Source organism: Danio rerio, chromosome 9, assembly GCF_049306965.1.
Source record: "Danio rerio strain Tuebingen ecotype United States chromosome 9, GRCz12tu, whole genome shotgun sequence".
NCBI classification, from domain to species: Eukaryota; Metazoa; Chordata; class Actinopteri; order Cypriniformes; family Danionidae; genus Danio; species Danio rerio.
The window spans coordinates 36,175,226-36,202,506 of NC_133184.1; the positions used below are offsets into that span (position 1 = coordinate 36,175,226).

Below are 27,281 nucleotides of genomic sequence, written 5' to 3' on the forward strand. Positions count from 1 at the left end.
GATTGTTAATGCTAATCATTTATTCCCAGCTAAATTAATATACACACAAACTGATAAATGACGATGCACATGAAATTATTTCAGATAAAGCCGTGTTTGTCGGATATACTTTATTTTGATGATCCATTTGAGCATTAATAGACTGTCTGCCTAATATCTGTTGATACTGCTCCTTCAACAGACATTTAACTGACTATAAGAAACTTTGCAAGTACAGGTTTACTTACACTAACCATAACAGTCTACTTAATCTAATGAGAATTAGTCGGCATGTAGATGCAATCTAACTTAAATTCAACAAATGGACCATCTAAATAAAGTGTGACCAATTAGTCAAATTTTTCACCAAACTAAATGTAATATAAATCATTTTGAGAGATTTATTCAAAATCAATGGCCCCAACATATTTCGGGTTTTTCATTTTCAATTAGCTTCAGAGAATCCAAAAAGAGCCACATATTGATAAATAATATTATGATAGCTGTTTTAACATGAAGTTATGATTGAGTTACCTGTTGTTACAGTTAGAAAATAGTTTGATAACAAACAGGAAATGTTTATGGGCTAATGACATGATTACATTGATATGGTCTATTAGACTAGTCTCAGTTGTAACAGATATTTGGTATTTTCAAACAATCAGTGCATATATTAAGTGACACAAACAGTATAAAAAAAAGTAAGACATGGAAGATTCTTTCCTTCACTTTCCTCAATTGGTGAAGATTGTTCCTTGCTACTGGCTTGCTTGGTTTGGGACTTGTGGAGCTGCACATTGATGGATTTGCTCTTCAGTGTTTGGACCATCAGCAGTGAAATTTAAACCACACTGACCTGAACTAAACTCTGAAAACTGGACTGACAGTTTCAGTTTACTAGAACTGTTATACTGCTTTGACACAATCTACTTCGAGCGCTATAGAAATCAAGATGACTTGAATTGAAGATACTTTTAGTTTTAGTGCATTGTCTTTTGTTAGCAAACTGAGGGTTTGTCCTGAAGTGATTGTTGCTTTTAAAAAGTGCATTAAAACAGCAAATAACATCCCACAGTGAACGCATGAAATATTTTTGTCTTAATACTTTATTGAACGATAAGACAGTTGAAAAACAAAAGTTCATTATTACAATAAAAGCAACTTTAGGAAGCACTTCTATAGACATGACCCAAACAATATATAAACAAATATACATAAATACATTATAACTTATAAACCTCTCACACAGACACAGTAAAACATCAGAGTCTGATTACTGCATTACTTCATATTAGCGTGACCCTCAAACACAAACACACACACACAGCATGTGGACAAAGCTCCAGGAGAAAGAAGCCATCAAGCTGAAATCATCAATCTTCTGGAATGTCTCACCAGCATTAAAATCTTCAATGTTTAGTGCAGAATCAATATTTCAAGTGTTGTGGTTGGCTTCCAGTGTAGTTGCTGCTACATTTGGTTTTAGAAAGCTGGTTGTGCGCAGACTGACAGAAAACCTGGACCAGCACAATCCGTCTCTGGCTGCTGTTTGCTGTCCGGCATCCAGCGGCCTGTAGGAGTGCATCCGCATCGCTCTTTAGCCTGGGATAGCTGAACCAGGTGTGTGAGAGCAGGATGGGTTCTACACACTACCAGATGATGCTTTATTTATTCGTGTGCTCCTCATTCGAAATCGTCCTCGTATTCATATTCATCCAGATCCAGGTTGCAGTGAGGGCTGGGGATCCCGAACAGATGTCTCTTCTCACTGTGCAGCTCTAATGCACTCGTCACGTGATCCGCCGGGTCTAAAATATTGTCGTACCTGAAACCAAAACGTTTGTTAGTAACAAAATGCAAGAAGAGTTGGGTTCTGGAAGTAAATATCTAAAAGAAAATACATCTTCAATACTTGGCAATACTTTTTGTTGCCATACACTACAACAAATGGCTGCTCCCTCAAATAGTGCACTATTAAAGGGTATAGGGTGATTTCTGATATAGCTCATGCTCATATATATTATTCATTTATTATGACAGGACAGTATGTTGACAGGAAGTGAAGTGGGAGAGAGATGGGTCTGGAAGTCAGGACACCTGTAGCACAGTTGCACTATATGTCAACACACTAGGCTACCGGCACTGGCAGATAAAACTAGTTTGTGGCCAAAAAACAACAGGTAGCTACTAGTAAAATGACCATCTCAGAAGTGGTCAGTTTGACGTAACTCTTATGAATAAATAAGACAACAATTCCAGAACTAACAGGGGGGCAAAAACATACAAGGAAAAGACAAGTGAGCTGCATGCCTTTGACAAAAACACTGACATACTGAAAAGGAACTTGTGCGAGGAAGTAAAACTTTAATCTGACAAGCAAACCGTGGAAGTGTTCGGTTAGCGGGTGAAGCCATGAGGAGCAGAAGTGGAGGAGATGATGGAAGGAAGCTCAGGCCTGCTCCTGTGATGTCTTACCTGTTTCAGCTCTACTCAGATCAGGCAGTGTGTGATGGTTTATGATCAGCACACTGATGTAGTGCAGTGACAATGCAGCAAATGACAAAAGTGGATTGATGTTATTAAAACAGTGCTTCTGCTGATTTCACCAAGTCCAATTTAAGACATTTTAACACCAATATGAACGACCTGTGTACTGTTCATGTTGGACATTTGTATACAACAGTATTATATTTTTGTAATGCATTATTATTTCAGTATAAGTTTCGTTTTCCTGTCGCTATGGGCTCTATGCACAGCTAGAGTTTTAAAGCCAATGCTAAACTTCCGGTGAACGCTTAATGTGACTTTTAATTTTCACAAGGTTGTTTTTACAGCATTGATGTTTTAATGTAATTACAATACGTTCAGTGAAATAGACTTAAGCATTCATTTAGTTTAAGCATAAAACTAATTGAAAGACCGTTGTAACCACTAGCGCCATCAGTAGCTACAGGCTAGCACAGAAATTCCATTGAAAATACTAGGGTAAAATAAACAGTCTTATTTTAAAGATGTGATCCACTTCATTTTGTACATCTAAGAGGCAGTGAAGATTGATGATTTTTAAAGAAATCAGATCTTAAACGTGACAACTTTGTAATGGAAAGACTGGAAGCCCTTGGGCTGCCTGGTTGAAAATTAAAAGTCTGTGTGCATTTAGCTTGTTAGATGCAAATCTTATTGCCAGGACTTTTATTTTGACGCTTATCCGCCAGTTTCACGCTTTAGGAAAAACCAAAGCAACGAACGTGTGAAGCAGAAAGCACATGAAGCGTTTCTGTCACCTTCTAAATCCTGTCGAAAGTATAGGCTGTAAGTTTATCTGAATGTTTAATCATTTCATTTTATATTGTAGTAGAATATGTTTAGTTTAAATGCATGTTAGAAGATGACTGTTATTGCTGATCTGCACTAATGCTTAATACGCTTCAGACTTATCAATGAATCTGCATACATTTTGTATCTTAAAGTGATAACAACTTGTAACATTTATAATGAATCTTTTATATCCCTTTCATTTCATTTATAGTTTTACTCAGTTCAATGGCTATCGAGTTTGATTGTGTAGATTCATTACACGATTAAACGAGCAAGACACTCATATCCTAGCTCTTGAACAGAGTTTGGCTGACTGTTTTTTTTAAAAGGTCTGCTCAGGCTAGTAGTAAGGAGATGCCATCAGCTCCAGTACACAGATTTCATTTATGAATGGTCACGGGTAAACTCTTCACTTCTGATGCATCTCTGGCTCAATTAGGTATCTTTACATGGACATAAAAAAACAGGAAGTGTTTAAAATGATTTAAGATCAACAACACTATTTTAGTGAACTTAAGACTTTAAGGGCTACAATTAAAATTTTGAGAATTTAAAGGTCCCGTGAAGTGCTTTGAAATGTGCATTTTTATTCGATGTTTGGCGTAATTTCAACCGAAACATGAAGAGATAGTGGGACATAGTGTAGCTCTTCCCTTTAAAAAAAACACAAAAAGCAGCCAATAGCATTTTGTTTTATCACTGCTCTGTCAGTGAGTGGGAAGGCTCAAGCGCATCAAATGTGAAGCGTCTTGAAGGGGGAGGGGGATGTCAGATGCTAGAGAGCATTTAATTGGTCAGAGATTTGATGAGAAATTAAAGTATGAGGTGACAAGAATAAAACTGTTGATCTATTTAGGCATAATGACAAGGTGAAAAACAAAATAAGTTGTATATCTTCTAAATGTGGGGCGTAGCAGTGGCGCAGTAGGTAGTGCTGTTGCCTCACAGCAAGAAGGTTGCTGGTTCGAACCTCGGCTCAGTTGGCGTTTCTGTGTGGAGTTTGCATGTTCTCCCTGCGTTTGCGTGGGTTTCCTTCGGGTGCTCTGGTTTCCCCCACAGTCCAAAGACATGCGGTAGGCTAAATTATCTGTAGTGTATAAGTGTGTGTGAGTGAGTGTTTGAAGATGTTTCCCAGAGATGGGTTGCGGCTGGAAGGGCATCTGCTCCGTAAAAACATGCTGGATAAGTTGGCGGTTAATAAAGGGACTAAGCGGACAAGAAAATGAATGAATGAATCTTCTAAATGTATATCGTCACTGTTTTGGTGCGCACTAGCATAAAGATATCCTAAAAAGGAACAATAATGAAACTAACATCTAAAAATCATATTTTAAATTTTTATAGGACGAGGTGAACTCCAGTTAGATGAATTGTAGACGTGCAGTTAAGATGTTGCTTGCAGCAGATGTTCATGTGTGTTGCTGTGCAGAGATAAAGCTGTGGTCTGTGGGCAGGTGAGTCGTGAGAAGTGAAGTCTTACCCATCATGGTATTGCTCATTTGCGGTTTCTTCAGCCACTAAGTTGTCATACTCCTCTGCAGCATATCTCTCCCAGTCCGAAATCTCCTGGCCCACTGCCTCAGCATCCTGCAGAACAACAACACAAGTCAGCATCAAAGTGACCATAACAGCAAATAAAATATGTAATGAAAAAAAGTTATTGATTACCCTTGCAGCCAATAAGGGATCCCTCTGTTCATGGTCTAGATACTTCTCAATGTTGAAGAACGTGTCGAAGAAAATATGGGACATCCTGCACCTCTTTAAGTCCCTGAGTGTGATCTTTCCTGATCAGAACAGAGAAGTTGGTTAAAGAAGCTGCAAGTAATATGCAGTTTTGCTTGTGATAGGATGTGGTTTAACCCCTAAAGTATTCTTCATTTTGCTGTCTGTTTAGCTCAACAGTAGTATACGTCTGCACACAGTCCAATGCAAAGTTCTCTATCTGACAGTGTGCACAAACACAGATGATCAACAGACTGTGTCCTGCATCTCTTTGATATAAAAAAAGTCTTTGCAATATCGGTATGTTTTACATGAATACTCTTCTGACAATGAAACTTGCACCCTTAGTGAAAACACACAAAAAAACGTATACACCCAACACATGCTATCTCGTTTTTTCCCCCAGTGTTGACACTGTGGAGAAAAAAAATAATAATAGAAATAAAAAATTCAAAAACATTGAAACCATTTTGCCAGTTGCATGTCGGTCATAATAAGAAAAACCTGTTATAATTTAATTTAAGTCACAATTAGGAAAGTCCAGGTCCTATCACATGATCCGAGATTGGACCCGATCTCACGGTTTCAGACTCGATTGGAATTAGACGTTACCTCCTGATCAGGACTCGAATGTTACCTCCTGATCAGAACTCGAATATATATGTATATATGCAAAGAGTTAAACCACTTTCTTTATGTCACAGAAACAGCAATGTGTGCAGCATGACATCACTTTGTTGCAGAGACACTATTGGTTAAATGCCAAAGTAGAACACGAAAGCAGCTTGAAGCGGAAAGCTCAAGTATGTCTGCAGTCTGGAGTTATTATAAAGTTGATGACGACAACATTGCCATATCTAACTGTGAGATATGTAAACTTGGGATTGCCTGCTGGATATTTTAAGTTGAGGAGCTATTTGTATTTATATTGGATTTTTTATATTTGCTGTTGCACTAAAGTCCAAAAGTGAAGAATTTAAATGATTTATTACTTGATTGTTCACAGAAGTGCTCTGTTTGTTAACAGAGTTGTTGAATGTTAAAATAAGGTGAATTAAATAAAAACTAAGGAACATCCTAAATCTGCTTCTTTGCTCTTTTTATTTTTTATGTAATATAGAAGTATCGTATCCGGTTTCGGTAGATACTCAAAATCAAATGACTCAGACTCGAGGGCAAAAAAACCTGATTAGGACATCCCTAGTCACAATTCATGCTATTATCTACTGGCTTATTACCAAACTATTATTAAGATAATTACTGCTCATTGGTAGATATAAAGCATGATCAGGGTTTCTGCAGTTTTCATTAAGTCAAAATTAAGCCTTTTTAACACAATTCTAAGACCATTTTAAATGAAATGTTAGACTTATACGGGGTTAATGCAAATTTGCTGATTAGCATTTCATTATGATTAGCGTTATTTCTTAGCCACATTTTTTAATGAGTCAAAACAATAAAACTATATATTATATAGTTGCATACACTTTTTTCCAAAACTTGTTTTAAATTACAAGTTTAAAATTGTTAAATGTATATTTATTATGGAGACAATTACATGAATAATAAAAAATTTATATTTTTGAATTTTGGTCTAAATGTAGAGTAAATAACCCCTATTCAACCTAATGAGTATCTGTTATAAAACCTTAAATTTCCTGCTTATTTATAAATGCTATGTCTATTCCACCTTATTTCAGTAAATAGTTTTTGTATATATAGAAAATCATGTAAAGTGAAATGTTTGCTCTATTACTATCATGAGGAATTTTGTAATTGTTTTTAGTTTTCTCTCCCTGAGTAGAGAATTTAATTTGTACGTCTTGACAATAAAAAAACTTAAATATATATGAAAAAAGGTTTTGTCGGCCCAATTGGGTAGCTTCACAGAGGAAAACTGAAGACCTGTTCAAAATAACTTAAGACCTACAACACAATATTTCAGTGAATTCAAAAATTTCCAAATCAAAATAAGACATTTTAAGGCTTAAGACACCGCGGACACCCTGTATAATGTTACCCAAAATCTAAACCCAACTCTGTATAATTCAAAGACTACTTTAAAATGATGGCAGATGAGCATGAAGAGCCTAAGAGAGCATGCAAATATCTATCAAAAAGATATCAAGTTCAATCTAACACCAACATAATAATTTAAAATAATACCTGGGTTTTCTGGCTTAACCAGATCTAACATCTGGCACAGGCAGTCCTCGAAAGGCAATGGTTCAATGGCCATGGCCTCAAGTTTCTGACACTGTTCCTGGTAAAAGTACTGCAGCTCATACATGGAAAGAACTCCATCTCCATCCAGATCCATACAGCGAAACCAGTACTCTATGCTACACAAGCGACAGCAGCGTTACGACATGTGACTTTATAGAGTTAGAGAGCAAGTGCAAACAAAAAAAAAACTATGTCTGGAATTTAAATTTATTGAGTTTCTTTTCAATTTTTTTTTAATATTACTCAAATTTTAAATAGGTGTATATAGCGACTCAGTATTTAGCAAGGCAACTATACATTTTTGATGAGGACAAAGTAAAAAAAAAAATTCTGAGAAACATTAAAAAGTATTTTGACTGACCTCGTCTCAGTCTTTTTGTCCTCCTCAGATATGAGGAACCACACAAAGTCACCGTAGCTCAGCCTGCCCTCTTTATGAACTGCTCGGCCCCTAAAAATCAGAGTATAATTAATCACAGCACTCATAAACTCCATAAATTGATACATGACATGCAAGCTTTCAAAAACTGGAAAGAAAATGAAAAATTCTTTTTCTGAAATGTCTGAAAAATGAAAGATTGTACCTGGTTACAGCTCCCGAGAATATTCTCTCAATCATTCTGTGGGAAATGGCTGTCAAAGACAACAGACAATTTACATCACAGACATATTCTTAAACATTCCAATAATTTGCAGTCAAAGGTTGCAAATCTTGCATGCTGCACAGTAACAAAATGATTTAATGTCCTTATTTTATCATTTTAAAAGACACAGCCATTATTGACCCTGTCTAAAAGGAGATAAAATGATTAAAGTGCCAGACATGGCGTCATTCTAGAGGAAATTGATGTTAAAATTTGACCGCACTTCATTCAGCTCAGTAAACTCATACTGCTGCAAACAGAAACATATGCAGTCAAGTGCTGCTGGAGAGGACGGAAATTCAACGACACCTCCAGCAATAAAGCAGCCAATCATTAAAGAGCATGTCAAAAGAGTGTGAGCATCTGGACGGTCACCTTGATCATTATGCCGCATTAGGTCTCTCTGGTCAATGTACAGGTCGTGATCTGTATCCAGCTCCCAGAATTTACAGTAGATGACATAGAAATGTTCATAGGAGAAGAACTCTGTCAACTGGTTAATCTCTTCATCCTCTTCAAGAAGTGCCACATTCTGCAGGCAACCATTTTCATCATTACACAACACAAAAGGTAAATCAGCGGTTTTCAATCATCTAGACACCAGAACACCAATAAAAAAAATGTGGTGTTCATTTTCTCCAAGCTGGTTTTAAACCTGTTTGAGTTTCTTTTTTCCCCTGAAAAAATGTTGGAAACCGGTAGAAATTTTTTTCTACTATGGATGGCAATAGCTTAGGATTTCCGACATTCTTCATTATATCATTATATTTTGTATTTACATTCAGACATCCTTAATAATATCAAGATGAACTAAAATAAATTCAAAAAGGTCTGAAACCATTTGAAGTTCATTTATGGCTGTTTCAACCGTCAAAAGTACCAAAAAGTGAAACGTACCGTACCACTTTTTAGTTACCTTTGCAAAGGGTACCTAGCACAAGAAAAGGGTGCCAAAAGACGGAGCTAGACATGTAACTGAATGCTATTGGTTGACAGAGACACGTCACTAGAGTGTAAACAAACCAGGAGAATGAAAACAAAGGAACCACAATTTTTAAATACACAGCGGAGTCATTACATTGTAATACTATATACATATAATAAAGAGCCAAGGTCAACACAAGCTCAAACAAAGCCAAGAACAAAATTCGCCATGTCTTGTTTTTGCTTTACGATACTGTCTAAAAGTGTGAGCGGTTTCACTTTCTCCAGAGAGCTTGCTGCGCGTCTATATTTGAAATAACGAACTTCTTGAGCTCATGATAATAACGTGCTTGTGACTATTGAAGTGCTTCTTATATCCGATCCTATTAGAAACTGACAAACGCAAGAGTAAAACATGAAAAACAAAGGAGAAGCCAGAAAAAAAACAAAGGAGCAAATGATTCTTTCACCAACCTAAAACATAAACAAGCTGCCATCACCTTTTGGACTCTTATGAACGAATGACGGAATTACTCCCTAACAGAGGTTGCATGTGCTGATGAAGATTAAAGATACAGATGAGTGGTTTGCACTGACTGTGGGCTATATGTTGTGTGTTGTTTTTGAACCAAAATAAGAACTAAATGTATGCTGAGAGTAGTTTTTCTGTAATTAGTAACATATCGGAGACTGTAGGGGGCTGTATGTGTTATTTCCCTTATATTTTGCATTTATTTCTTTATTTTATATAATTGCAGACGTTACAGTAGGTTATTCACATCATTGATTTGCAGCTATAATCAATATATGTAGCAAGGTTAGTAATAAAGTTTTATACACAAGTATTTATGGTTAAAAAGCATCCGTTTAGTGAAAAGTGCGTGAACGACTCGTACAGCTTTACTTTGGCATTTCCTTAAGTGAGCATGACGTCCACTAAAACTTTGTTGTACACCACGCCCACGAAGAGTACCACTGGTACCCTTTTAACCGGAACCGCAAGCCTGATAAAGGTGACCCATACCGTACTGTACCACTCAGTGGAAACGGGCCATTATTTTTACTCAATAGCTTGTTTAAAATGTATATTTTTACTATTTTAATTCCCCTAAACTTTTCCACAGACCTTGCAGCACCTAGGGCCACAGTTTGAAATAAGCAGACAGAGTTTAAAATGATTGTATAAAAATCTAATCAGAACTATACATTCTATTTATACTGAAAAGAAAAGACTAGCAGCTTCAAACGGACCTTAATATAACTATAGAGTTAAATTTACTGCCAAAAAATATAAATAAAATAAAACAAAAAAAATTTATTTGGAATTCTAGAAATAAGATAATTACATTTACCTATCAATACTATGACAATGAATAAGAATAGCAAGATACCTACCTGCAGAAAAGTACTTCTTCTGAGTTCTGAACATGTTATTTTTCCAGTCCACGAGCGGTTCACATTGTAAAATATTCTCTGGACAACCTGTTGGCCGATACAACACTGTTTAACATCAGGCTCATTTAAATCATTAACCAAAACTATGCTGGTTTTTTAAAATTAAGCTACATAATATTTTGTGTATACATGCAGTCTGTTCGTGTTATTTAAAGTTTCAGTTAATGGTGCATGTCTATGTTTAATTTACAAAAAGTGTTTCATTCACTAGAAAAATACACAACTGGAAGTATCCCTTACAGTGGTAATGTAGCGTGAATGAAAGTCTGAAGCCTCCTTTAAAAACGCCAGGCCTGTATGGGAATCCACCACATCCTTAAAAAAAAGGCATAAAAATGATTCACACACCAATATAACATCAAAGTCAGCATATAATAACAGACACAGCTTTCAGAATAAAAAACCCAATGTTAAATCCATTTGTGTGCAAAGAGACTCTGGATTAGATTACAGGGAAGCGGCAAAATCATTCTGGTCTGTCTGATTGAAGAGGATAATATGTTGGTACAAGATGTGTGGAAATGTTAAAGGTATTAAACTTCTTAGAACAAAGGGCTGATTTTAAGGCCAAGCTCAGACTTGTATCTTGGTTTTAGCCCGTCTCTCTCTCTCTCTCTCTCTCTCTCTCTCTCTCTGCATACATATGGCCAATGTCTTCAATCTAGTGCTTTCGTCAGCAAAGATTCCGCTCATGCATGTTTCATAGTCAAATATTGGTATATATGCGTAAAAGGCGATAAATTACGACAACTTATTTTGGGGGAGGTGCAGGACTCTTTGACCCTTCCCCATGTGAAATTAAACAATAGAAAAACACATAAATCACGGCTGTAAAGGAGCAGACGGGAACAGGCCAATCTACTCCACTGCAATACTTTTTTCATTCATCAAAACAGTCAAAGCAATTCCTAAAGCTACACAATACAAATTAAAGTGTGGATGCCAGAATACATATCCTCCCACTGTGACCAATGCCTGCCAGAGAATATAAATGACATGTCCGTCACTGAACTCAAAGAATGCACACAATTATTTTTTATAACAGAGTCATATTTGGATTTTTGCATGGACGGAAGGCATATAGTGTAGCAAATATATGTAGCTGAAATAATAGATGCTCAGTGCATTCTGACATATGCGTGTGTCTGTGTTCTCAGTGGTAGGTCCAGCACTCTGTACCTGCAGGAATGGAATAAAGTCTTCTTGTTCCAAATAATTGCAGCCAGGCTTGGCCAGGAGGTGAAGAAATTTGGATGCGTCATCATGACAGGTCTGAAGCACTCTATGGGGAGGAAACAGATGGTTTCAGGCTCCCTCTCAGCCTTTCAAAAAGCAATATAGACTCCAAAACTCTTCACTTCAAATATGTGGCCTCATATTAAATGGAATCTACAAATGAGGCTCCGGAATTCACGCTCGGCAAGTTCGGACATAAAATGACAGAGTTGTGATGATTTAAAACAAGGGTTTTTGACTACAAACTCAGGGACACCCCAACCCAAATGCTCAGTCAACCTAAGGACAACCCCAGGAAGACTAATAATCTCATTAAAAGTATACAAATATTTATATTTGTGCATTTCTAAAAGTGGTCCTTTAATGACAAAGATTTGAAATAAAGGTATAATTTTCTATTGTATTTTTGAAAACTTTTACAAAAAAACTGGGACAGGCAATTAATCGTAACTCAGTTTCGATTTTGAAACATTGAGATAAAATTATATTGCATCATATACCGCCCTCTTTCCAGTTGTACACATTTTTTGCTCTGCAAAGCACAGTTTCACGTGCAAATGACTAAAAGCATGTTCTGTAATGTAATCAGTACGGGATGCGCATTCATTGATGTACATTCGAATCATTCATGTCTTTAAAAGTGTGAAAGAAATTGCATGCTGTTGTGTGTATGCGCTCAGCCTCAGAGACGAGTAGAGCACACACATCTAAAGTCATCTTAATGAGAGCAGTTCAATGGTCAAATACATGCTAATTTGTCAAAACGTATTGTTTAGCGATTATTTTTTATCAACCCTCATTTATGTAATAAACAAATGAGTTGAGAATCAAAAGACAAGTAAAAGTGAAACCATAAATTAGAAGTGCACTGCTCTTAAAGTCACGGCGCGCCATATTCCTGCTGCCGACTGTTTTTATCATTATTAATCAAACAACAAAAGGAAAAAAAAAAAATCACTCACTGCTCTTTACTGAAGGACTTTTGCAGCTACAAATTAAAGTTTTTTTATTACAGTGAAGATGCTTAAAGTACAATTTGTATAATATTTTTCCTTATTTACAGGGGGAAAATAATTGTATATACAGTTGAAGTCAGAATTATTAGCCCTCTTGAATTATTAGCAGACCTTTACATTATCCCCCCAATTTCTGTTTAGAAGATTTTTTTAAACATATGTCTAAACATAATAGATTTAATAACACATTTGTAATAACTGATTTCTTTTATCTTTGCTATGATGGCAGTAAATAATTTGCTACTACATATTTTTCAAGATACAAGCATTCAGCTTAAAGTGACATTTAAAGGCTTAATAAGGCAAGTTAGGGTAATTAGGCATGACTAACATTTTCTTCTGCAGACAATTCAAAATAAATATTGCTTAAGGGGGCTAATATTATTGATCTTGAATTTTTTTTAAAAATATTTAACCCTGCTTTTATTTTAGCCAAAAGAAAACAAATAAGACTTTCTCTAGAATTAATTCAATATACTTATAGAATTACATACTATGGAATTCAAAAAAATTTCTTGATCTGTAAAACATCTTTTGGCAAATATTCATAAAATGGACTCACAGGAGGGCAAATCATTTTGACTTCAACTGTATATTGTTTTGAATAATTGTGAATACAATAATGACTAAAATAACCATGATTATGATTTTTCCCATAATCGAGCAGCCCTAATAAAGACAACAGGATTGTCAAACATCTCTCCATTCGCACAGATCCACAAAAATGATGTATTATGCATGTCAGGCCAGATGTTGGTGACATCATTTTTGAAAAAAAAAAAAAAAAAAAAAAAAAAAAAAAAAAAAAACTGTGCAGTTCTATACTCCACCATTGTTATTTTGTTTGTCAAGTACTCAGGCATGTCTACAGATACAATGGGCATCTGATGGATGAGGTTTTAACATTATTTTCTGGTTCACAAAACTGTTGTGAAAATCAACAGGCAAAATATTTCAGATTTTACTTTATCAGTAAAAAACAGCATTGTGTAAATCCCCCCCACCCCACTTGAAAATCCAAAACACTGAATGAACAGTGCATGATTGTATAAAATAACCACACAATCGCACACACAAGTTCACTTCACTTCAGCTCTTGATGAAATGAACGCAAACACTAATGTGAGAGCACAGTAAGAAAACTATTGTCTTACTTTCTCCACATTGCCACAAACTTGTGAACAGACACATATCCCCTCCTGTCTCCTCCAGCAGCATGAAACAATGGAGCTTTCCAATAGAATGGGCAATCGCAGGCCTGCAAGCAGACAAAAGTGTTAATATAGTTCAAAATCCATACTTAAGTGCAAATCAAGCTATAAGGTTTTGAGGTCTGAAAGTTAGAGAAGGGTTCAGAAATAAAATGTAACACTAGAACCATTCTCCCGTAAACACGCAATTCAGCACAATCAGTGCTTCAACATTATAACTACATCTTTCACATGTGCTGTAGGAACTATAAATGGGGCTAATTAGCAAAGATTATGTTTAGAAATCATTTTGTTTAAACTTCTGATTCCCATCATTTACCTTGACGGGTTCTACACAGGATAAGTAATTTGACATATAAACAGTGGTGATACTTTTCCACTGACTTCAAGAAAAGTACAACCCTCAGACTTGTAAACAGTTAGAAGTTAGTTACACAAATGAACAATTTGCAGAATGGGTAAAAGTGACACGTTACAAACCACACTTACCTTGGCGACCAGCCCCATGTCTTTAATAGTGACTCTTTCATCAGGAAATTGAGAAAATATTTTTTCAATCTTGGAAATGAGATTGTCTATGTTGATGTTGGCCTGAGGCTGTCCTCGAGGGAAGTAGAACTTTGGAATGCTTTCACTTAAGGCTGGTGTAACGGGCTCCTCTTTCTTGGCCTGCGCCTGCTGAAACAGACAGAAATAATAACTATTAGCCACAAGACTCGTCGCAGGAGAGATGCAAGTCTCTGCTGAAAATTACAGCTCAATCAGCATTTCACAGTGATGGCTTAAGTTGTGATGTCAGTGTGCATAAAACACAATTTGAACAAGTCTGGCAGATACACACCCTCTCAACATACCTTCTCAAAGAATTATGAGCCATCTCAATGTTTTTTTTTAACAAATCTAAAATGTAAAGTTTTTATTTATTGGTATTAGGGATAAAAACCTTTTACACCAGTTCACAGATAAAGGCCTAGTACTTAATTGATTTTTTTTAGCAAACAAACAAGCATGTCTATTGACTAGGTCTGAAGTGCAAAAAAAGGAAAACCAGTGCAAACCTGTTGTGGTTGTGTAAAAGGCATCATTTTCTGAAAGGAATCTTTTTTTAAGAGTTGCACAACTTGAGAAAGATTGCACATTTAGACTTTTATAAATAACTTTTGTGAATAGATTAATATAGTAGGGTAAACGACATTGGAAGATATACTATTGGAATATTTCTAAACTCTTGAGTCAAGACAGACTTAAAAATAAAATTAAATTAATCAAAAACAGAGATTATAATAACAAGAGGAACAACAATCAGAGATAAACGTTGATGTTGGCTTGACAAAGCCTTGCCTGAAGGGATGAAAAACTGTAAAAAGCCTTAAAGGTAATCAAACATGCAGAATGATTGTGTAGAGTTGGGTGGACCTAGTTAGAACACAACAGAAGTTAATTTTTGGGTGTAAAATGGGGATATTGTAGGAAAACTACCCAAATGTCCATAATAACATGACATCTCAAATGACAAAATGTCCTTCATGCATAAATGTTTTGTGAACATTTGTGGTAAAATCTCTTGTTTCTGATTTTCCAAAGGCTCAGCTTCCCACAGTAACTTAAACCTCAACTATGTGAGTGTCAGGCTGCAGCTGTGAAGATCTTGACCCCCTAGAACTTCCATAAAGAAAAAAAACTCCATCAAAGCCATCTCTCTAAAATGAGCAACATTACACCGAACCAAACCCATTTAGACTTTCTGTATTAGACAATCACATGAACATACAGGCTTCAGCCCATTGGGCCTTCTGTGTACAGCCAATTCACCCTGAGAAACATAAAAATGTTTTGTATGACAATATAATGAATTAAGGGGCAGTATTTGGTTACTGGGAGATGGAAGCAAGCATATTCCTAACCTTCAAGCCTTTATTTTGGAGGGAAAACAAAGGACCACATATCAGTTTTAATGCTATGACTTCAGTCTTATCACGGTTGAACTTTCAATTTACAAAAGTCTGATATATCTGATATATATATATTTTTTTTTAAATCCTCATGTCATGCTGTATAGAACACAGGTCAATGCCCACTTTTTTAGCTGCCTTTGTTCTCAGCATATTTTATAAATCTTAAAAACGTGAAGACATCATATAATATTTAAACCCATTCATTTCATGACGAAAAAATAAGCATTTAGAAAATAATGTGCAGTCATGAAGTATACCTTTTATTATTTAAATAATAAAATAAACACATTGTAATAAGCCTAAGTAAACAACACATTCCCTACCTGTGTATATGCCTGAAAAAAACATACAACTTTACAAGCAAATGTCTTTACTTTTTGCTCCAGTGTCTTGCTATAGATTAGCCATTACACCACCTCATACAGCACTAAGGATGGATGTGAAGAAGTAAATCACTGCTGCTTATCAATAAATGCTGTATGAATCTTTAGCCAACAAACAAAGCTTCTGCTTTAAAATAGGCTAACTTAAAAGAACCCTACATGGAAGTTTGGAAGCTTAGCACACTTGTAAAGCCTCCCTCTGATATGGCATGCAGAGGATTCTGCTTAGTGTAACCCACTGTGAGAGATGAATACATTTAATCTTGCCTTCTCCAGTCAGTGTCTGCCATGTCTATAAAAGGGAAAGACCATCATCAACTCCAGCACAGAGCCTTCTGCTCAACCCTAACCATTTGGATGCTCTCAAAAGCACCAATAATCCTTAAGACTCTCAGTTATTTATGAAAAGGACAGTTCTGCTCAATATCACAGCTACAATCACACATATATACTGCATGCTAAATCAGGTTACATTCCACTAAGGTATACAACAGGAATAAGCGAACAAGAGCAGTGTGACGGTATCACACAGAACATACAAGACAACCTGCCTGTCCTTGCTGGAAGGCTTTGAGCCTCTTCTTAAAGCGAGAGGGTAGCACAAAGTCACAGCCACGCGCCAGCAGTGCCAGCTCCTTCCTCAGGTCAGGGTCCTGCCGTAAAGATATTTCCTTCATTCTCATGCTGCTGTCTGCTAATGGAGCCAGTGTGGCAGAGAGTACGCACTCTGGGGTCAGGATAATCGCACACAGTGACTGTCCCGCCACAGGACACTCCTCTGTCTGCCTTTATCAGAGCGTCAGCTCTCTTAATGGTGAACTGCAGCTGCTCCTCTCAGCCGTGCAGTAGCCGGAATCACAGTCCTGCCTGTTGCTCCATACATCCAATAGTGGCTGGCAGAGGTCACACAGTCCTATCCTGAAAAGTCACTGGGGAGATAGGACGAGGGTGTTTGTGTTGAGTTGGAGGGGTGACAGTCGAAGGGGGTGTGGATCTGCCCTTTTCAGTGTGCATTCCACGGCTCTCATAGAGGTTACGTAAAGACACAAACTGTTCACTTAGAACCCTGCGATTCTGTATTCAGAAGATGCAGCATTGAAATAGAATGCAACATTATGAATGACCAGCATACTTTCATGTCTAGACAGCAAACTAAATGCGTTCATTTCTTCATTTACTATCAGATTGCTTACTGTACCCTCACAAAAACAAATTTTAAACACAAACAATGGAAGTTAATGAGCATTAACATTGTTTGAAAAGGTGTCAAAATTAATTGATATTTGTTCAGTAATAAATCACATCTTGAAATGAGAGAGCATGAGAGCAGATTAAGATGTTCAAATTACTTAAGTTGACAACTGCACAATTCACTGCTTGTCATTTCGTTGGAACAGACTTTTACTGACACTAAAGTAGAACCCAAGACCCCCTATTTCATTGGTAGGGAGGAAATTGAGGCATAGCTATGCTCCATCTCTGCCTCACTCAGGACCCTTTGACCTGGTGGTGTGTCCATGAGATAACGTTTCCTCTCTTCTCTGTTACAGCGATACTTGTGGATCAAGGCATATTACTGTCTGCAGAGCGAGTTTTCTTCACTACGCCTATCTACATTTACTCATTAAGCAGACACTTATCCAAAGCAACTTACAAGTAAAAAAAGATAAAAGAAGCACTTCAAATCATCAGAGAGTTGAAGTATACACACACTATGACTAGTTGCTTTACTTCTGACTATACATCAATTGAATTGAACTGGGTTAATTTGGAAACAGACCAAGATCCCGCTTTACAGAGATCTACGCCCATTTGTACACCAAGGTTCAGAGGGCAGTGCTCACACTTATGCAAATGAAATCACTAACTTTACAGAAAAAACAAAACATTTTAAAATATAAATGTTACTGTATAACATTACATAATGCAACATCTACTTTTTTACCAATTCAAAAAGCTCATTTGTTTAGATAAATAATAATAATAATAATAACAAAATAATACAAAATTGCATTATGCAATTGGTCAAAAATAGTCAGTCATCATTTATGCTACCCACAATCCCACTACTAATAAATGTAGAGCTGTGCAATTAATTGAAATTCCAGTTTCGATTTTGACTTCTATCAATTTATGAAAACAAAAAAAAAATATTAATTGAGATAAAACAATTATTACATCATATACCACCCCCTTTCCAGTTGTACAAATTTGTTTCTCTGCAAAGCTCAGTTTCACGTAAAAATGACTAAAAGCATGAAGTGTAATATAACATTTGCAGCATGGTATGCAAAGAATTTATTGATGTACATTCAAATTATTCGTGTTTTTAAAAAACGTGAAAGAGATTGCATGCTGTTGTGTGTATGCGCTCAGCCTCAGAGACGAGCAGAGCAAACACATCTTTTATTTGCAATTAGACAAGTCATTGTATAACAGTAGTTTCTTCTGCAGACAATAAAAAATATATTGCTTAAGGGGCTAATAATATTAATATCAAAATATTTAAACCAGCTTTTATGCTAGCCAAAATAATAAAAATTTACTTTCTAGAAGAAAAAATATAAGTAATACTGCGAACATCATTTGGGAATTATTTGAAAACGGAAAAAAAGGAACTAAAAAAAAACTTCACAGGAGGGCTTATAATTTTGATTTGTATAACTGTATATCGTTTTGAACAATCGTAATTACAATTATGATCAAAATAATCAAGATTATGATTTTTACAATAATCGAGTAGCCCTAAGTGAACTAATAATGCAGTTTAATTTAAATCATGGAATTTAATTTGGACTAGCCCATGTGATCTCCATTGATGAAATAGCACTCAATTAACACACAAAGAGGATGTGCTTTACATGTCACAGGAACTTCGTGTATACAGATATAATTTAGCATATATAAGCTAAATGCAGGTTTATTGTTAAAAAAATGTTGAATTAAATTAATGTTAGCCAACAACAGCACCACAATCAATTTGTATTCTTTACAGTAGAACTGCACCAAAAAAAAAAAGTGTAAATTGGCCCTCTTTGAAATGTGGGGAAAAAAAATAAATCTGCACATGCATTACTGCCTATGTTTTGTTTGTTTTGCTTTCCAAGGCTACAGCTACCAGCCATTCTGTGGCTTATTATAGATGACAAGTCTTAGTTAGCAGCACAGTGTGGAAGTACTGAATTCAAAGAATGATGGCTGAAGCAGTTGAGGACTATTAAAAGACCCAACATGCTCTGTTTGGGCAACCCCAAGATACAAATGTATCTTCAGTCCTTTAACAAACATCCGCTCCCAGACTGACTGCAATTACATCAATTCCCTCTAACTGTGTTGATCCAAAGAAACTCAGCCTCTGAGGCTGGGCGTTGTGCATCTAAAAAATCCCTTTCTTATGCCCATTATTGTTCTGAAAACTAATTGGATTAATAAAAGCAGACTTTAGTGACAAGAGATCTGCCATAAAAGTGAATGCATATTCACCGAAGGCTTGGAGCCAGAGCATCTAACAAACAAAGTGGTGCAAAAACAAAGCCCTGCCTGGCTTAAATAAGTATTTTTAGATGCCAGATCATAGGGTCCACATTCTTCCACTCATTCCAGCAGAAACAGTTCCTGTTGCCATCCAACGGCAGGATACTGTACACATTTGATAAGACCAATTTTATCATTAACTGATTTTGCTTTCTTTACTCATCACTCTGTTAGAAATATGGAAAAAAAACACACACAAAGGGTTAAACCTGTAAATATTTTTTGTCTATTGGACCAATTGGAAAGGTTTCTCCTAACAGTACTTTCCCCAACATTTGGCTCAGTGTGTATGTCATACGTAAAACAACTCTCTACTGTCAGAGTAAGCTGGTACTAACAGAACGAGAAAAAGATCTGCCTGAACAAGAGGTGGCAGCTGTCCGTGTCGACAGTGCCAATTTCCAAACAAAGCTCTGTGTCCAGTCAGTAGAGCCAAGCGGTTGAAGAGAGGATGACCAGCAAAGCAAAAGTGGGGAATGCTAACAAACATGCTACAATTCAAGTGCTGCAGGGGAGAAAAATATAAACAATGTTTAGACAGGATGCTATAACTATAACTTATATTGTAAACTATCAAAATGTCGAACTGTAGTTCCAAAAAAAAAATAAATAAATAAAAATAAATAAATTTATATATATATATATATATATATATATATATATATATATATATATATATATATATATATATATATATATATATATATATATATATATATATGAAGAGTTTAGATGCAAAAACCTCTAAATGACGTCTGAAATTTTCCTCTAAAATGAGCATTTTTATCAGGTTCCCGTGTGTATGTTTAGTAATATAATTTTTATGGCAAAGAATAATACATTTTCCTGGTCTTTAAAGTGAAATATCTCAACATAAACAAAAGGAGGCTGAGGAAAAAATGGCATTTTCAATGAAAATTTCTGAACTCTTCATATTTAAATCAAAATCAATGAGGCTGCATACCATCCAATGAAGGAGAACCAAAACAAGACACAAAATTCTCAACTTCCAATACAAAGCTTGATTAAGCCAAACACTTTTGCTAAAACTGATTTTTGATTATCTACACTTAAAACAGTAGGGATAGCAGATTAGCAGTAGAATAGCATTTTGTGTCAAAAACAGAAACAGCAATGAGCACAATTTAAATAAACACAAATGTCATGAGAATATCCTTTTCACTTTCGCACTTTACAATTAAAATATTTCCAATTAGCTCATATTATTCCAGGCAATGTTTTAATGACCTCTCACCTTGCAACTGGGTGTCAGGCATGACAGACACTAAATTATTCTGACCATTAACAGCATCTGACTGAGTTTACGCATACTGTATTACACCATGGACAAATATGTAAACTGCCTCTGAAGTGTACGCCAAATTCCCAGTAGTTAATTCCTGCACTGTGGAACCAAGGCTATCTTTACCGGTGTCCTGTGTCAGAGTTGGAACAGTTGTTCCGATGAGCATCAGCATGACGTTAATTGAATTTTTAACTAATACTTTAGAGAATGCATTTGTATTCAGGAATTCCTTTAGGCTCTTAAAATAAAACACGCAGGATCAAAATCCCTATAATACATTGTGACAAGTTGTGGGCGCCTGTTGATTGTACCATGCCAGAAAACATAAAATACCCAACAGTTGTTTCCATCAGCACATAGGATTACCAAAGCATCTGAGAATAACTGGACATAGAAATCAAAGCCTCCTCACATCTGCATAGCGTTTTACAATAAAGAATCACACTGGTCAGATAATGTGTCTTACTTGTGATGTATATTCCCTACAAACAGATGTTGTTGCTAAAAAGCAACTATTTTTGTCATCTGTTAAGCAAATTAAAATTCGCCATTTCAGCTTTCAATTTTCCTTATTTTCCCTTTAAAAAATTAGGTATGTAAATAAAATGCACATACCTGGAGTAACATAATAAGACTTTAGGACCAACTAGGAAAATGTAAAACATGCTTGTTATGCTTTGTCCATATTATGTTTTACAGCAGAAGCTAATTTTATTTCTGGAAATGGAAATGATTTAATTAAAGATCTTTCTTCCTAATCCAATTTACGGGCCCTGAAACATCAGCAGTGAAGTCCACCAGCATCACTGGACAGTACATGATGACAGAGTCATTACCATTGCAGGGATTGACAGCATAGAGGTTCGCACACCTCTGGCCAGGGTTGAACACATGAACAGGATTTCTTTATGCAAAAGACATGCAGAGTTCACAGAGCTCATCTGACCAGAGCAGGAGCCCTATACTTGCTCTGACCAAAAGCTGCAAAAGCCATTCAGCATCCTCTTGTGGCTAAATTAGGAAAAAGTTCTTTACCCTCTGTGGTAGGGCGCACGATATATTTAAAAAACCTGACATTGCCTTATTTTGTTTTGCTGCGATATATATTTTGATATGACTACATTGCCATTTGATGATTTAAATAGCTATATTTGGAAAGATTTTATTAATTTAGATTGACTGGCGTGATCAAGTCTTTTTCTACGTAGAGCATCTGCATAAAATTTTATAAATTACAAGCAAAAATAAAAAGGTTTTCTGGGGAGTGTAACCATGTTCAAGTACATAAATTGAACAATCAAACAAAATAACAAGATCATCAGTCTCTGTGTTAATCATTTACTATTAAAATAATATTTGAAAATATCTTTAACTTTTAATCTTTAATACACATCTTATCCTGCGATGTGACTATTGCAGATACATGCATTGCGATATCAATTCTCAAAAGATGTATTGTTCAGCCCTACTCTGTGGTAAAGTGGCTGTTAATAAAATAGAGTGTGGGAACATCACAGATGACAAAAGTTCCAACTATTTCACCAGAATGAGCTAATATTTTTACAGTTAATTATAAACATTCGTCGCTTTCTTGCTAAGAAAGTTAAGAGTTCATCTGCAAAACATAACTCCAAAAATTATGAAAATGAATAAAATTTTTAAAACGGAGAAATGAAGGGTTCACGCTTGTTTATTTAAGTTTACACTGTTTATGTAAACTTTAATAAATTTGAATAGAAATACTTTGCCGTTTTTGCAAATGAACTTCACATTAAAATAAAAACAACATTAAAATACATATACTTTAAGTTCAGCTAGCATCTTTTTATTAACATTAACTTCATGTACTAAAATCCAACTAAATTCTAAAAACTATACAGACTAGAGGTGTAGAAAATAGGCATTTTCTTAATGATACATAATGCTGCTGAATCTGCATTGATGCTAAATAATAGATATTTTAAACATATCATATATTATTAATTGACTGTAAAGAAAAGCACTTTTAAAGTACATTTAACTACATTATGCATGTATATTAATATACATTTATCTCCAATATTAACACTGAAAATCTAAAAGGCATAACTACTAAATACAGTTACAATATGTCAGATCTGTGCATTAGGTTTTAATTGCACTAACCTGCTTCCATCTGTCATTAACGTTAATTAACCCAATTAAACAGAGGAATCATTAATCTTGACTTAACATTATTTACAGCTTCAATAATAATACAATTTTTCTGTAGTTAATACACTAAAAACTAAACAGTATTGTAACATTTGCTTATTCAATTTGTATAATGTTTGTTAAATTTATCTGTTAAATAGTAATATGATTTTATATTAGTTAAAATAATAATTTCATTTACATATATTATAACTTATTTGCCCTTTTTCATATGGATATGAATATTTTTCATAATTTAACATTAAGTTATAATTGAATTGCCTCTAGTTACAGTTATGAAATCATTTGATAACAAGCGGGAAATGTTTATGGGCCAATGACATGACCACATGGTCTATAATAGTTGTTACTTTTATGATAATAATTACTATTAATATAAAATTAATAATCTAAAAAACACTGTCAAGCAAGGAAGATCTGCTTTTGAAATTCTAAAAACTAATAAAGATGACAGTATCACAAAATTACTAACATTATCTAAAATTAAAATAATAAATAAAAACTTCCAAACCATTGATATAAAACCAAACAAGTATGTAAGCTATACTAAAACAGTTTCTACATGAATACATGCTTGACAATGTATGCTTCACAACATGAAATGCTAACATAGGAAATTGAGTAATGTTTCTATGTATACGAAGAACTGATGGAGTATAACTGATGGATAGAGCCATCGCCACATATGAATAAAGTAGAACGCACATTTCTTTAGACTGACACAGCAGTCTGCAAAGTGACAAAACCAGGGTCATGCTGTATTGTGAAGCGAATGTGGAGCATAAAGGCTTTACCTTTTTAGTGCTGACAGAGCGTCGCAGGGCCCTCGCATTCACTCCTGCCCTGTTATTGCTGCCAGTCGCAGATGGCAGCGTGGCCGAAGGAGGACTGCACGGGGCACCAAGGGCCGCACTCATCCTCTCCGTTGCATTAATCTTTGATGCTATATTGTTATTGTTGTTTTCAGTGAACATCAAAGTGCTTGTGCCCTTGAATTCACCATGGCTTAGATCTATTTCTTCTCCACTCTTGATTTTGTTGAGGTAGTCTTTTAGCATCGCCTGAGTACTCGGCTCACTCAACCAAAAGAGGAAGAGCTCGTCGACCTTCATTTTCAGGACAGGTTGAAGTGTTTGTGGTGATGCCATTTCTGGTTTTCTTCATGCAGACAAGATTTTCTCCAAAAAAAAAAAAAAAAAAAAAAAATTAAATAAAAAAATAAATAAAAGTCAAATAAATAAATAAAGATGAAAAATACCTGAAAAAGAAAGCAGAAAGCACTATAAAACTATGTACCGGTTAAAAATCCTCATATTCATTCAGCCATAACTTGTGAGACAATACAATTATCACTATGTTACTTTGAATATTTGCTCTGACATTGCATGCAAGTATGACTTCAAAACAACATTGACTGTGAACAATGCTGTATTTTGATAGTTCATTGGCTGCTAATATGATTTCCCTATTGAGAATAGAAAAGAAGACGTTTCTGAGATCATATCATTCAGTAGGAAGTTTCAATGTGCGAATATAAAACCAATTTTACCCTAGTAAACCATGTTGCAAAATTCACAACCTATTTAAAGTGCATAAAAAACATGTAAACGACAAATGCTTTGTTCATGCATATCAATTTGTGTAGTAGTTTATATTTGTAACAAACTGAACAAATACTCAATGCAACCAAATCTAAAGAAAATGGTATGTGTTTGACGGGCAAAAATAAAATGTAAACAAAAAATGTTAAGGAAAACAATTTAAACAAACTGAATACATTTGGGTGTCACAGTGGCGCAGTGAATAGCACAAACGCCTCACAGCACGAAGGTCGCTGGTTTGAGCCCCGGCTGGGTCAGTTGGCATTTCAATGTGGAGTTTGCATGTTCTCCCTGTGTTGGTGTGTGTTTCCTCCGGGTGCTCTGGTTTTCCCCACAAGTCCAAAGACACTAAATGGTGAATTGGGTAAGCTAAAATTGTCCGTAGTGCATGTGTGTGATTCTCAGTCATAAGTTGCAGCTAGACAGGCATCCGCTGCGTAAAACATATGCTGGATAAATTGGTGGTTCATTCCACTGTGGTGAGCCCTGATTAATAAAGGGGCTAAGCCAAAAAGAAAATGAATGAATGAAACTGAATACATTTAACAAATGAATATACAGTACAACAACAATAAAAAAATCTTTATACAATTTATTTTCCATGTGTGTAAAATGGGTAAAAATATAGACAGCTGTTTGATTATGATCTCACACAACTAAGCAACATATATCACTGTGTCCTAACAAAATAGCAATGCAATGTTAATTAATTCCCTGCCAAAACGTTACGATCATGTTTAATGATAGTAACGTTACTTAAAGGGTTTTAACTAGGGTAAAATTGGCTTTATATTTGCACATTCAGACTTTCTTCTTAATGATATAATCTCAGAAAAGTATTATTTGCATATAAGCAGCCAATGACAATTAAAGAACAACATTGATATCGCAGTCTCATAACAAGAAAACAATTAAAACTTATAAAACATGTGTTTTATTTAATATACTACATTAATTTGTATTATTTTTTTCATGTGCCCTCATTTATTTATTTAGTTTTTGTTTCTTTTTCTTCCTCATTGTCTTTCTTTTGCTTTACCTTTATTATATTTCTTTAAAAGTGTCGCATTTCTCCTGTTGCAGTTTGTATTGTTTGTTATACATCTAACTGTTTGCATTTCTACCTGTTGTAGTTGCCTGCTATTGCAATAATAAAAAAGTACATCATTGCTCACAGTCAGACAGTGCTAATGTTGTTTTCAAGTCATACTTGCATGCGATTTAAGACTGAATATTCAAAGTATGGAAAACAAGATATGTCGTCTCACAAATAATGACTGAACGAATGTGAGAATCTGAAACCAACTTTATACCAGTAACTTAAAGTGTTTAACTTGCCGTTGGCTTCAAATGTCACAAACAACAACCTTTAAACTCCGTGAAAGCAAGATGTGCTTTTATTGAATTCTATTATAAGTCACTTAAAGTACTAGTATCTGAACCAACTATGCTATTGTAAACTAACGTTACGGTTTATAAACATCCCACCGCGGATGGCGAAAGTGGAGAACACACCAAATTATCCCAATTCAAGTTCACCTTATTTAACTCACAATTTCACACACGTTAAGCGTTTAGGCAGAACCCCAAGTTAGCTGAAACACGAGAGAAATAAACTGGTTTGTTGCTGTTGCTAGCAGACTAACACGGAGCATATACTCTCACTGCTAACGGACAAACTATTACATAAACACCGCCAGCATTTCGTAACATAGATAAAGAAACGTACAGTCAGCCGGTAAACACGACAAAGTAAACGGTAACTGGTTTGCATTACTCTACCTGCAGTTATAAAGAAGATTTTTGTTTGTTTTTGTTCATTCCAATAGGGGTACACTTTGAACCAAACTCTCGTCTCCTCAGGTAACCGGGAAAAGTTTATATCGCGAGAGTGGCGAACACACGCGAAAGACTCGTTCATTAAAAGCGGTTCTTTTAAAGAATCGATTCGCAAAAGGAATTGCATTTCACTTGATTACAGAGTCGAATTATCCGATTCATTGTCTGAAGTGAACGTTTTGACTCCGAACGAAACATTGCATAAACAGGTTTTTGTTTAAAGGTGTAAAATATTCTACTAGTAGTTATAGAAAAAAATTACTCAGCAGTATTAATTAATATATATATATATTTTTGCCACTGAGCTGAATTTAAACGATAAAAAACAAAGCACAGGAGTTCAACATAGCCTATATGACAACAAACATAACATAAATGACAAAGCATGAGTTTGCTTAGAACAATTCTAATTTACTGATGAATTTACTAATTTCTTTCTATTTTACTGAAATAATAATAAGAATAGGGGCGTCATGGTGGTGCAGTGGGTAGCACAATCACCTCACAGCAAGAAGGTCGTTGGTTTAAGCATCAGCTGGGTCAGTTGACATTTCTGTATGTAGTTTGCATGTTCACCCTGTGCTTGTGTGGGTTTCCTTAGGGTGCTCCGGTTTCACCCACAAATCGAAATACATGCGCTGATGGGTTGCAGCTAGAAGGGCATCCACTGCGGGAAAAACATGCTGGATACGTTAGTGAATTACTCAGCTATAGCAACCCCAGATTAATAAAGGGA

General features: G+C 35.4%; 1 protein-coding gene across 8 annotated transcripts; it reads right to left on the reverse strand.

The window, feature by feature from the left end:
* Window positions 1-1,067: 1,067 nt before the first annotated feature.
* On the reverse strand, window positions 1,068-26,559 carry ppp2r3b (protein phosphatase 2, regulatory subunit B'', beta). Of its 8 annotated transcripts, none has more exons than XM_073912899.1 (14): window positions 26,489-26,559; window positions 23,900-24,283; window positions 14,224-14,409; window positions 13,678-13,781; window positions 11,451-11,553; window positions 10,512-10,586; window positions 10,212-10,298; window positions 8,268-8,424; window positions 7,833-7,881; window positions 7,610-7,699; window positions 7,189-7,364; window positions 4,966-5,084; window positions 4,778-4,884; window positions 1,068-1,804 (listed from the first exon to the last, which is right to left on the reverse strand). In XM_073912899.1, the coding sequence occupies exons 2-14, from the start codon at window positions 24,251-24,253 to the stop codon at window positions 1,663-1,665; spliced, it is 1,749 nt and encodes a 582-aa protein (XP_073769000.1). In that variant the 5' UTR covers window positions 24,254-24,283; window positions 26,489-26,559; the 3' UTR covers window positions 1,068-1,662. The 8 variants fall into 8 exon arrangements, with proteins under 8 accessions (XP_073769000.1, XP_068079762.1, XP_005167917.1 ...); XM_068223661.2 differs by having other exon boundaries at window positions 14,224-14,412; XM_005167860.5 differs by having other exon boundaries at window positions 23,900-24,363.
* Window positions 26,560-27,281: the final 722 nt, after the last annotated feature.

Excerpts from the sequence above, each read along its gene's own strand:
- ppp2r3b (XM_068223661.2), bottom strand. The coding sequence starts at position 24,253 with ATGGCATCACCACAAACACTTCAACCTGTCCTGAAAATGAAGGTCGAC. Across the intron at positions 14,413-23,899 it reads GCTCTGTCAGCACTAAAAAG|CAGGCGCAGGCCAAGAAAGA; the intron begins GTAAAGCCTTTA and ends TGTCTGTTTCAG. Across the intron at positions 7,365-7,609 it reads GACAAAAAGACTGAGACGAG|CATAGAGTACTGGTTTCGCT; the intron begins GTCAGTCAAAAT and ends TCGCTTGTGTAG.